The 13,925-nt window shown below is 38.4% G+C and overlaps 1 protein-coding gene across 4 annotated transcripts in view; it reads right to left on the bottom strand.

Annotated features, from left to right (window-relative positions):
- Positions 1-13,925, bottom strand: part of HDAC9 (histone deacetylase 9) — a 293,977-nt gene that overhangs the window by 17,765 nt on the left and 262,287 nt on the right. For all 4 annotated transcript variants that reach the window (XM_084282895.1, XM_084282896.1, XM_084282897.1 and 1 more), the window contains exons 8-9: positions 5,414-5,545; positions 2,568-2,683 (exon numbers count right to left, since the gene is read on the bottom strand). In XM_084282895.1, the coding sequence (XP_084139021.1) occupies positions 2,568-2,683; positions 5,414-5,545 (248 nt within the window). The remainder of the gene's footprint in view (positions 1-2,567; positions 2,684-5,413; positions 5,546-13,925) is intronic.

The raw sequence follows: 13,925 nt of genomic DNA, 5'->3' as shown, positions 1-13,925 counted from the left end.
CTCACCAGACTGTCTGCTCCAGAGGGTAAACCATTTAGAGGTCTAGCTATTCAAATGGATATGTCAAGAAGACTTTAAAAATCTGTTTCATTACTGATAATGCTCTAATTCTGTCTATGCACTGGAGTGTAATCATTTACGGTATTGACTCATGTTTTACTGGTAAATGGCTCTGTCATAGCAACCTGTTTTTCCCCAGCAAAAAGTGTTTTATTTGCTGCCATGAAAACCACGGCTATCCACCCACTCAGATATGAGCACAACACTTACTGCAAATGTCACAACAACGATTATGAAACAACAGCAATGTGAGTCATGCAGAATTACAGCAAAACAAGTGATACTTTGGGTGATTTTGGAACACTTATCCTATTATTAGAAACTTCTGTACTTTATGTAACTGATGAAAAATGAATTAGATATATAACCTTGGAGAGCTGGCAGCTAATGCTAAGCTAGCAAAGCAATATGTAGCAGTTTGGTTGCTGTTAAACTACCAAGGAAAATCCCACTGAAAACAAAATGCACTGAAATTGAGATTTATGGAAAAATGTTAGAGCCCACAGGACCACAGTATTAACAGTCAAGTAACCAGAGAGGTAAAGAAATCCCTGACTAGATCCAGAAATGGAAGTCAGTAGTTTCAGTTTTTTAGCCCACTTCCAGCTAGCTAAGTGACTGACACATTAATTTCCAGCACATGGAAATTAACTTTAAAAGGAACTTTTTAGGCTCATTTGAAATTCTGGATTGTGTGGAACTAAACCTACAGATGTCTGGCACAGTAATGGCAACTGATGTGCAACAAAGTTTTGTATTAATAAACAGAGTATAACTTTGTTGGTTCTTGGTACAGCCTTTCCAAATCTCCCCAGATTGCCAGTCTGACTGGGTTGTATGCTTGTCTTTACAGTAGTTCAACACTGTGGGCAAGTGTCGAGAAACTAAAACGTGCAAAGTAACAAGCACTGTAAGCCAGTCTGCGTCATTATTCCCCTTACATTTTGTAGTATTCTCAAATCAACACAAGATCCAATTGAGTAGGTTTTCCTGTTTTATACAGCATTAACATCTGTATATGCCAAACTTCTAACTACAACATTCCCAATATTAAAATATACCATTTAATTCTATAGAACTAGGATCTGATCTTATCTGAATGATGGATCTTGCTCTGCATCATTTACATTTTTTTGCAATCACATACAGAGGGGCTATGAGGCAAGACCACATGTTAGCCATCAATGCCATTTTTTTTCTTTTTGGTTACGGGCCAAAGAGAGGCTACTAATCAGTGTGCAGAGGTCACCCACCTGCCCCCTGGATCATAGTTCACACACACAATTAATTCATTATGGGGAAAAGTCACTGCTGGAGGTTGAACTGCCCATTCTTTTTTTTTTTTTTTTCTTTTTTTTTTTTTCTTTTTTTGAGGTGAGTGTCCTGCCACTGACCTGGAGAAATAGCTCCATTAGCTAAAACTCTGTTAAATCACGTTTTCTTATGCAATTTTTTCTAACACATTGTATAAACCAATGATTAATAGAAAATTTTACCACCAAAGCAAGAATTGCTATATGTAGGGGCACTGGACACAGGATGTTTCTGAATTTCTTTCTCTCTTAGTTGTATTAATTTATTGTCCCTTTACAATATTGCCATGGAAAGCATGACTTAGGCCTGATGTCTATGGTAAATGAGGTTTATCACAACTGATTTACCATCTGCATTCCTGTCGTTATAGGCACGTAAGTATGAAACACAATAATGAGTAGTTAAGATTCCTTCCATGTACAATCTAGCTTCACAAAAGAAGTGTCAAAGACTCCTAGCAAATCAGTTACATTGGTAAGCACTGAACAGATAAAGAAACTGAGGTACAGCAAAGGCAGATGTGAAAAAAGACTTAGTCACTTAACACTGATACTGTACCTAAACAAATCTACTTCAACAGCATCTGAACCTCGGATTGCCTTATCTCTTACGTGTTAGAGTCAGCAATGATGAAGTCAGTCTTTCACATGTGAAAGTTCTTCATTAGCATTCACCACTGTGCACTTCTTCAAATTATCCCAGAAGGTAAGCCAGATTTCCTCCCACCCACAGCAATATGAGATCCTGAAAACAGGTAAAGCATTGCTTTTTTGCCTCATCCAGGAAGAGGGCTGCAGTGACACTGTAAACACTGCAGTGATTGTTCATCTCATGTTCAACTGTTGTTGCCTCATTAGTTCTTCATCCCCTTGCTCCCCAATATCTTTCCTAATATTCTGCAACACAGATGCTTCCTAATTCCTTCCATAGCCTTCTCCAACTTCTTTGGTAGCATCACAGCTGCTTTTGTTTAGGCTTCTGTTACAGAAGAGTCTCTTTATTTGCTGGCCTCCTTTCTGAACACATATGTCATATAAAACATACTCTCCTGTAAGCCTGCAGTGTCCTAGTATCTCTGATGATTATAGCTTCTGCAATTATTTTGCTTGTACGTATCATCAAACTGGAGTTTCAAATCTCTTCAATCTTGCCATCTGAGCAGTCAACTACCCAATAAAGAGAAAGAGTCTTACCTCAGCTTGAATGCTAGATGGCAAAACTGAGGTTTCACTTTCTGTTATACTGCTGGTCGGACCATTGCTTGGGGAACTGGGACCTGATCCAGGGGAGCTGCTACTGACTGAGGATTCTGGAAAACAGATGAAGCATACATGAATTCATGGTTCACACCAAAAAACACAACACTTCAATTAACTGGATACACTTAATGGCACAGGGTGTTTTCTTTTGCTGTTGAAAAATATCTACCAATTATGAATGGGCTATTTACTTACACTAAAGTTTTTTAACTCACTCTCCTTTTCCTTTGTTTTACAGTGCTAACAAGGAAAAATACTCTTGGTCTTTCTCTTTCTGACCCATCTGCTTTACAAAGGGTGAATTTAATTATTTAATCATTTTCACAAAGATGGTATGATGCTCAGTATCATGCAAGGATAGACACACAGAACTTGTAAAGAGTGAAAAGGAAATAAAGTATTTTATTTTTAATTGAGTCCTGCTTCTGTAAGAGATCAAAATGACAGAGATAGTAGGCTTGCAAAGGTCATGATAACATACCATCAATTCATGAGGCCTACTGCCATCCCCTTAGTCTTTAAAAAGGGTGCTGTTGTAGCCAAATTTTTACATATGCAAGTAATAATGACAGAATATACACCACTTTCACTGCATCTTTAGTACAAATACGAAGGAATATTTACCACATACAATAATCTTAAAATGGCATTTTAAAGGCTATATGTTATCTTGATTTAATATTTCCCAAGTTCTTTTAAAGATAACGGGGAAGAGTCTAATTGTGTGTTGCTGCATTCAGTCATTCTAATCCTATACTGATATAAATGAAAGTTCTGCACATGGGAACAACTAACAAGGATAAAGATGAAAGAATGTGGCATTAGTAGAGATAAGGCTATTTCAGGTGATAACCTTCAAATGCAAATCTTCAGGAAGTTAAAATAATGAACAACTAAGTGTGGCAGTAAATATTCTAAGGCCAGTTCTTTGCTTCTTTGCTCTTTCTCAGTTAACTTGCAAAAATACATCCTCATTTTGACCAAAAGTAACAGGAGATTTCTTTTGACCAAAAGTAACAGGTAGTTTCTTGGACCTGTTGCTGTTTCTTGCTAAAGCTGATTTCAATTTACTGAAGTGAATCAGTACCAAGCTACAGTAGCTGGTAAGGTAAAGTTCTTTCCCTGTTTTCTCACTACTTTTCATAGAGCAGTAGAAACTTTTTTTCTTTTCTCAGTTTTTGAATAATTATAATAGTTCTTTTATATAAATAAAGGGCTACTTTTAGTTAAAAGAATTTTAAAAAGGAGAAAAAAGCTTCAGCCAAATGCTGCATCAGGGAAGCTCTGTTTATGAAAGGTAAAAAGTGTCACATAACAGATATTGTTAATTACAATTACAATCTGTAATGCTGAGAATTATTGTCAGATCCAGAAAGAGAATACTTTTTTTTTTTTTTTTTCCCTCCAGGTTTCTGTTTTGTCAATGGCTGCAGGAAAAGAATATTCTGCGTCAAACATTTTACTTTATACTTTTCTTGCAAGTGTACAAAATATAAAGAAATCATCTAAAATCACCTTTCATTATAAGATAGTGGAGATCAAGAAGCTCATAACAGCATCAGCAAATGGAAATAGTACATTAGTTGTAAAAATTCTAATGAATAAGAATTTCATTTATGAGGACATCGAAATGAATTCATTCATTATGCTTTATACTTCCTTCTTGTTGTGTCATAATTCTGATATACCAAATGAATTAAGTCACGTTTGACAGTTCAGAAACATTTCATTGTATAAGCATACAGCCTGATTGTAGTAACACTTGAACAAGCCATGAAGGTACCAAATACTAATGTGAAGTCAAAGTAAGAAACCTCAAATGTTCTTCTCTTTCAAATCAACAATTAAGGTCTTGACTCATTCTAGTCCTGAGCACCAAAATGAGAGAATTTTAGACTGTTTAGCAGCTGGGGTGCAATTCTGCAAAATAATATATGTGACAAAGTTATGACTCTATAATGTCAAACAGGTGAAAGAAAGCCTTGGCATCCACTGTCAAGGGTAGGAAAAATATTGAAAGAAATACTACTTTATGACAAATTTTTATTTTGCTTTTTTTCCCTCTATCCCTTTATATTCAGAATCCTATATCTTTACACGCTAAAAGTTTCCTTTCAATTACCAAGAATACTATCAGCTGTGGCCAAAAATACGTCACTCAGTATTTAAACATTTCAACTTGTGCTACTGAAAAAATAGCTTAGTGAGCCCTTACATCAAAATGAACTGATTGACATTTTCAAGCAAGAGAAACCAGCAGGATAGGACCAAACACAAGATTCCAAAATGGTCTGCGATTAACCTAAGTAACATCAGACAGGTGTGTTTGTGCCTGCTAGTAACATCTACATTTTCCACAGGAGACAAGAAGTGGGACATGCAAAACTCCAAATGCTCTCCATGTACAGAAGACACAAATTAGGGGAAGATGCTATTGTTTTCTCATTTAATATCCCATACCATCAACAGTTTACCGATTATTTGTTCTACCTGTTTCCCAAGCACTGTTTTCCAAACTGGCTGGAAAGGTTGGCTTTCAAATAGACAATGTCTTTTTAGTAAGTGGTAGAAAGCTGAAGATTACAAGTTATTCATACATGGCAATTTCTTTAATATGCTTTTCTTGTCAGCAGCAGGAAAGATTAAAAGAAAAAAAAAAAAGACGATGCATACTTTTGTTTAGTAAACAATTTAAATTCCAATATACCACTTTTAGGAGTATTTTATATATGCCTACAAGCAGTCACAGTTATGACATAATTTCTCTATTCTGACATTACCTGTCACCTCAAAGAGTCGCTTCTTGAATGAACTGACAACGTTTCCATCCTTTCTCCTGAGTAAAGGACTGCTTCTCCTTTCCGTCACCTTTTGTTTTAACCTTGAACGTACCTTCAAATTGGGCTCTGAGGCTGCAGATGAAGAGAAGAAAATGAATGATTATAAAACAAATTATTACTTTACCCAGACATCATTGGCATTCCCTATAGGACCTCATCTGGTCCAAGGAGAGCTCAGAGGCAGAGATTTTACTGCCCATTATCTCCAGTCATTCTGCTGATCCTCATACAACTCCATCTCAGGCTGAAGGCTCAGAAAGAGAGGAAAGAGGCCAAAAAGCTTTGAATTCCAGTATTGTTACCACTTTCAACTTCACCTCCATTTTGCCCACCCCTAGTCCTCTCTTCCAAAACAAGTTCAAAATAAACATGTATTGATGAGAATGCCTCTATTTCCCGCCTGCCTATGAGACAACAGCAGAGAAGAGAGGAGAGAATTGTATTTTTATGTCATTTCTTTAACATCCTTAACATTAAAGCAAAATAACAATTTAAAATAAAATAAAATAAAATAAAATAAAATAAAATAAAATAAAATAAAATAAAATAAAATATAAAATAAAATAAAGCCTGTATTTAACATGTAGTTTATGCAGTAAATTCTGATTTCTTCTCTTTTCTGCCTCTAAACATTTTTGATTCCTCATATATTCATGAATTTAAGGCACAGACACTAAGCTATTAAAGCAAAATATTTCAGTGGATATGCTGAAAAAGGCAGAAAAGAATTTTAATTATAACACATTGAATTAACTTCTTTTCCTCCCTAAAGAACTAGCCATTACTTTTTTTCTCATTCCATTTCAACTCTAAAGTTACCCATTAATTATCATTAATATCATTAGTATTAATTAGAGATGACTGAAACTTGTGTTCTACACCATTTTAATCTCTCTTGAAGGTGAAAACTTGGATGGAAATACACCTTGGAACTTGGAACATTATAATTGGATTATGGCCTGATGACAGAAATAGAAAGAAACCTCCACTGCTGCCTTTTGATTTCTGTTAGAAATATAAATTATGACAAGACTTGCTGGCAGAACATTTCTTGGTCAGCAATTTTAGGCCCAGATCTTCAATGTTTTCTCAGTAACACACCAAACAACTAGATTTATTACAGTGTCCTAGGAACATTTACACAGAAAAGCATACGGTCTGAAAATGAAGAAGTAGGATTGCTTCCCAGAAAACCTAGGATTACATTTAATGCACCTTGGGCAGGTTCCACCTTTGTTTCCCAAATGGACACAGTCTTTACATGCTGAGACCAGAGATGAAGTTCAGCTATGCTTCTTATTTTGTGATATTTTTAGCATGATGTTTCATGTACTCATTTATCTGTTCTTATAAGTAAACCCTCTATCAAACAGACTGTTAAGAGCTAGTGAAAGATAATCGTGGAATAGACTTTGTTTGTGTTTCCCCTTCTGGAACTGAGGCTTGGCTAAGCAGTATCTCAAAACAAAGAGAGCTGAAACTGGAATCAGTTCTCTCTCCTATGCACCAACATAAATTCAGCCCCAAAGAAGGAGCAGGAGTTAGCAGAAAAACTAAATAAATGAAATCTTCACTCAATTCAACATTTTACCGCTTGTCATTCTGGGACAGGAACTCACAGAATCACAGAACTTCTAGGTTGGAAGAGACCTCAAGATCATCAAGTCCAACCTCTGACCTAACACTAACAGTCCCCACTAAACCATATCCCTAAGCTCTACATCTAAACGTCTTTTAAAGACCTTCAGGGATGGTAACTCCACCACTTCCCTGGGCAGCCTGTTCCAATGCCTCACAACCCTCTCAGTAAGGAAGTTCTTCCTAACATCCAACCTAAAACTCCCCTGGCGCAACTTCAGCCCATTCCCCCTCGTCCTGTCACCAGGCACGTGGGAGAATAGACCAACCCTCACCTCGCTACAGCCTCCTTTAAGGTACCTGTAGAGAGCAATAAGGTTGCCCCTGAGCCTCCTTTTCTCCAGGCTGAACAAGCCCATCTCCCTCAGCCGCTCCTCGTAGGACTTGTTCTCCATACCCCTCACCAGCTTTGTCACCCTTCTCTGGTGCTCGCTCAAGCACCTTGATGTCCTTCTTGCAGCGAGGGGCCCAAAACTGAACACAGTACCCGAGGTGCGGCCTCATCAGAGACGAGTACAGGGGGACAATCACTTCCCTAGCCCTGCTGGCCATGCTGCTTCTTATGCAAGCCAGGATGCTGTTGGCCTTCTTGGCCACCTGAGCACACTGCTGGCTCATATTCAGCCAACTATCAACCAATATTCCCAGGTCCTTCTCCACCTGGCAGCTTTCCAACCAATCCTCTCCCAGTCTGTAGCTCTGCTTGGGGTTATTGCGCCCCAGGTGCAGGACCCGGCACTTGGCCTTGTTGAACTTCATATAGTTGACCTCAGCCCATCGGTCCAGCCTATCCAGATCCTCCTGCAGAGCCTTCCTACCCTCGAGCAGATTGACACACGCACCTAACTTGGTGTCATCTGCAAACTTACTGAGGGTGCACTCAATGCCCTCGTCCAGATTATTGATGAAGATATTAAAGAGGACCAGCCCCAGCACCAAGCCCTGGGGAATGCCACTAGTGACTGGCCTCCAACTGGATTTGACTCCATTCACCATGACTCTTTGGGCCCGGATATCCAGCCAGTTTCTAACCCAATGAAGCGTACGCCAGTCCAAGCCACAAGCAGACAGTTTCTAGAGGAGAATGCTATGGGAAACAGTGTCAAAAGCCTTGCTGAAGTCAAGGTAGACCACATCCACAGCCTTTCCCTCATCCACCCAGCGCATCACTTTGTCATAGAAGGAGATCAGGTTCGTTAAGCAGGACCTGTCTTTCATAAACCCATGCTGACTGGGCCTGATCGCCTGCTTGCCCTGCAAGTGCTGCGTGATGACTCTCAGGAGGATCTGCTCGATGAGCTTCCCTAGCACTGAGGTCAAACTGACAGGCCTATAGTTCCCCGGGTTCCTTCTTGTAGATAGGCATCATGTTTGCAAGCCACCAGTCAACTGGGACCTAAAACTCAAACGTATGCTTCTAATTCCAATCCTTGCCCAGTATGTAAGATCATGAGTTTGTTTCCTGCTGTCCTGCTCATTCCCTCAGTGATGAGGACATGAGAAATGTTCATGTGGGACCAAAAGGAACTGCACCTCTGCCAGAGTGCTGCTGTGACCTGCAGTTCCCACAGCCACTTGCTCCCTTCACCAGATACTCTGTCACTCTTGGCCAGCTCTCCCTTTAAATATCTTATGAATTGAATACATTTCAGACAAAGATACATAGGCTAGAAAAATCATGGAAATCTTTAATAATAAAAACATTAACAAGAAATCTTGATTTTATCTGTTACTACCATAATTAAGACCAATGGTTCTTGTACCAGAGACTTGTTTGCTAAGACACCATTTGGTATTAAACTGAAAATATAACAGTGGGCTAAGTTTACACTACATGCTTTCATCACAGGTCTCATCCAAGTATGATGACATTTTAAGAAAAGGTGCTGACCCCACTTGCACTTATGGTTATTTTCATTTGTACTATTCCACAGTCTTAATATTTAGAAAATATTTCTATATCCATGCCAGAGTAATATACAAACCCTCTGCAACATTTACTGGGGAGGTAATCCACTCACACATGAATGTTTCATGCTCACAGTGCCTTTGTGTTTATACCACACTCCCATCATAATTCTGCATCCCAATCAATAATAGGAATAAGAGGAAGCAGACTTTGTTCTCAGTGTCTGAATTTATGAGGCAGCTGAGAAGACAGACTTTGTATGAAATATGACATATTATTTTAAAGTGGAAATAACCAATCTTAAAGTGAAAATGGATGAAGAGTGACTTTTAAATTATACAATAAACCTTCCAAGACAAAGCTAAGGGTTAAGGATTGCGTGCTTCAAATGGGAGCCAGTCTCCCATGAGAAACTGCCAGCTGCTAAGACAGTACCAGCTAGGACTCAAGGGCTGGCAATAAGTATTCAGATTTCAGTGTGCTCAGTATATTTAACCAATTTGAGAATGTCTGGACAAAGTGTAGAACTGGAAATTGGGTTCTTGATATCTGTCAGTGGCTGGGCCATTGGCTTGGTGTATGCACGTAAAGACGACTAGACCATCATGCCCCACTGAAGCTGAAGCAAGCTATTGCTGGCTGCAATGGGTACCGATCACTACAGCAATCCTATGTGCTTCAGTGTGTTCCTACATTCCTACTGTAATAACACATCTATAATTGTCAACTCTCTGATGATTGCTAAAAACACAAAATTAAGTATTTTAAGCCTCAAGAATATAGCTATGGATAAAAAATATAAAGATACACATACGTGTATACATGTATACATATACTAGCCCAAAGCTTATACATGAGATTATTTCTAAATGACTAATCCTTTTAAATCTGAAATGCAAACAAGTGAGCGAAGTGAAAAAATATATATTTAAAAAAATTAAAAAACATTTTAAAAACAAATTTTAAAAGTGTATTTTAAACATTTTTTTAATTTAATTGTTCCCCTAATATTTGCAAGGCACTTGGAAAGACTTAGCTGTGAATGCTGAATAATAATAATTAAACTGACTTATGTTTTAAATGACTATTTGGTTTGATACTTGAACTCATAGTTCTTAGAACTGGTCTTCAGAGGGAACTGTTTAAAATAACTTACTTGCATTAGCCACCCCATGTGTATTTCTACTGCACGTATTAGCACCTTTGCTCAGTTTAATTAATCCACTGTCAAAGCTGACTATGTTCATCACCCAAAGGCATTCTCAGTGTAGAACAGGAGTGTCACAAGGGGAGCCAGCACCAAATAACTTCTGAGGCTTAAACTTTACTCACCAGTTTGCCACAGAACAGCTTCCTCAGGGAGATACAAGCCCTTAAGCCCTAAAGAATTAACTTTTTTTTTTTTTTTTCCCCTCCATTAATACCACAAAATCATTGAAAAGCCCTTCATGAAGTCTATGACTTTATGTGGTAATAGGACCTCTCTGAAGTGCTAGAGGTGCTGAAGGCAGTGGGGTTTGTTGGGTTAGATTTCTGCCACTACAGTGGTAGAAAACCAAGAAGACAGAACGCCAGAGATGAGAGAAAAATGGGAGCACACAGCTGGGAGCGGGGCAGGTGGGGAAAACAGGGCTGTACCTTCTATGGCCATAGGCCAATAGATTGGGCCACTTATCTAAAATCCTGCTAAAAGCCAGCATACATCTGATGTAGGTCTAATTGGTCATTATTAGCCTAACCTCTTCACTCTGCAAATCTTTGCACTTCTACTACATTTAGCATTTTGGGACAACTAATAATTTGTTCCCACTTTGGGAAAGGAAAAATATATTAATTGAGAGTGTTTTGTAGGAAAGCAAACAAAACAATACAGTGATTTTCTCTGAAGGTTGCCAAAGCCCATCTCATGGACTTGATGGAAATCAGCTGATATCCATTTGAGTGATTCACTCATGTGGATTTCAAGAAAGACAAGCCTGAGAACGACTTAGTTTATGCAACTCTGTAGCACAATTTGGAATAATAAGATGTGACAGTAATATGGCTTGTTCAGAGTTTCTTTACTATTACATGGCTTAACATCTCTTTTTAGTGCTAGTAATAATGAATCGATATTTCTCTTTAAATGACTTCAAGTGGACAACAGCTATGAAAGATGCAGAAAGTATCAAACAACAACAGAAGATATAGGCAATACAAGAATCAATTACCTAACTCCTTGTCATGCATGACTTGTAGTTATATCTACAGAACTAATAATTTTGATAATTCTTCCTAGGTGAAGATGAAAGATAGCATCTTCATGATTTTTGTCATTTTTTATGGTGGCTTGAAATAGCAGAAAAGAAGTATTTCCATTTTAACTGTTTTGTTAAAATGGAAAATATACAGGCTCCTGTATGGCCACATACTAATTTAATTACAACAACCATCATTGCTCAGGTGAAAGAAAACTATTATCTCCTGAGTAACGTGATACTGAAACACAAGCATGAGAGATATGAAAATGATTCAGTATAGTCATTATGTCATATACTGCACTTTGCTTAATATTAGCAATTTGCAGATACTAGCATTAAAGAATACAGCCTGGGGCTAGGGTGCTCCCAGACAAGCTGAGGTTTTCTTTTTAAACGGGGCTTTGCTTCACCATTGTATTTTTTGTTGTTGTTGTTTTTTGTTTGTTTGCTTAATTAAATAAACACAACACACACATATTTAAGAACAAGCAATAAAAATCCTTTCTGTGCTTGGGGAGAGTACATATATATATGAAGGGAATGTGAAAGATAATAACATGCTACTTTCTGATGGTTCCAGGAACACAGTACTACTTTTGTATCAGAAAAGCGTGTGCCAACTTCAAATCAGCATTTAATGAACCCAGGCAGGAAATGGGGGATGGGAGAGGGTGTATAGTGAGCAGGTCCTCATCTTAGTTGAAAGCCATATATAGGAAACCTGAAGAACAGAAAGTGAGCTTTTGTCCAGGCTTCCAAAGGCTCTAAAGTGAAAGCATTTCCTTTTCTTAGCTGGTAGGCTGGCTTGAAAAAGCTGTGGGGCAGTTGAGGTAAATGATACTAAATTTGGCTACAAAGAGTTCAACCACAGCACAAGCAGAGTCAAAATTCCCATTTTACTTGAGAAAGATGAATTGTTCCCTATTGCCCAGGCTCCAACTGTTATCACTAAGATCATTTGGAAACAATAACACTGACTTCTCTAAAGTATTTAAGTCAACAGAAACAACTATGAAACAAATACTTCATGATTTTGAAGTAATTCTAGCTCTTCACTGGTATTCTCTGTATCTTTAGTTATCATTTTTAAGGTGTGAAGGGTCATATATTAAATTGATTCAAATATATTCTGTGCTATACTTCATGCAGAAGTTATCCCTGACTTTTTCCTGCCTTATATCTACCAAGTGCCAGTAAAGGAATACTGTCAAGAAATCTTTCCTTTCCCCTTTCCCTTTCCTCTCCCCTCCCCTCTCCTCTTTTATGCTATTCTGTTAGAGACCCATGCACAGATGAACATTATGTACTTTACAACACACAACCATGACAAGTCTGTGCCTGAGAAAACTTAAAGTGTAAATTACAGAAGAAAAAAAAATGGATTGTGTATGGGTATAGATCTTTGGAGGTACAAGAGAAAATAATGAGATGATACTGGTTAGCATGATGACTGGCATTGCCAGCATACCAGTGGCTTAACCTTTGTCAAGATTCTTTCTAGCACTGAGACAAATGAGAATTTTCTAGAAGATGCTGAATGTGAATAATGAAATAAATTTGAGATCTCTGTGGTGATTTCCTTTTAAGCAGGAGGAGCAGAATGGGAGAAAACATACTGTGAAAGTATCTTTATTTTGTGGGTTCACTGCATAACAGAATGGGTTCCTTGTTCATACTATGGGTTCCCCTTCACCTTGGTAATATACACCAATAACAAAGCAGCCTGCCTTTCTGTGCTGTGCCAGGGCCTGGAGATCAAGGAAGAAGTCAAATCCCCTTCACTACTGCAGCAAGAACAGCCAAAAGAGGCATATCTAAGTTCCTAAGATCTTAGTCTGAGAGCAGCGGGTTAGTGAGAAATTTCTCAGTTTCCCCATCAGTGATATAGGCACTGTGAAAGGCACAAGAAACTTTTCATGACATCAGAAAGGCTAAATGAGGAGATAGTCTGGGCTTCGTCACCAAAACTATGAATGCAAGCAATTTCAGACAGAAAGCTGGAGAGGGAGAGAACACAGGTGAGGGACCAAAATTGCTTCCAGCTTCCCTAGCTGCTCTGTGGAGAGCTGTGAATGAGTTTGTCCTTCTGAGGGCCCTGATGGTCTCCCAGCCTTTCCCCTGCACCACGTGATTCTAGCAGACATGTAAATGTTCTCTGTTCTGCATGGAGTTTCAGACATGTGCTCTGACTTCCCGTAGGCAGCCACAGACTGTTTCAACCACCTCCACATGGCTGAATATACTAGACATAGGCAAGATGACCAGTGACTTTTTGTTTTCTACATGACCGACTGACTTTTGCTGTAGGAAGCCACATTCCAGTACAAAACAATACCAGACAATAAACACATAGGGCATTCTTCTCTAGGAGTGGATTGTGAGATACCAGTCTGTAGTATAGTTTTCTAGACTCAATGGCTTCTAAATTCTGGTCATTTAAAAACACATTTCTGAAAGAGCTTTAAATTAGATTCATGAGACAAAAAGCCATTTACATAACCTCTCTAAAGCTCTTCCAAGAGCTACATGGACCTGACCGCTGGGTGGTCCCAACCGCCAGTGCACCAGATACAGAGGTATAGGACGGAGACACTTTGTTTTTCTGGCTTGCGTCACCTAATGTGTTTTCAGCCTATACAGAAACTGTTTCCTGTACAACCATTTG

This window comes from Netta rufina, assembly GCF_964035555.1.
Source record: "Netta rufina genome assembly, chromosome: 2".
NCBI classification, from domain to species: Eukaryota; Metazoa; Chordata; class Aves; order Anseriformes; family Anatidae; genus Netta; species Netta rufina.
Note: the sequence above shows the minus strand (reverse complement) of the source record. Positions and strands in the feature narration are given on the sequence as shown.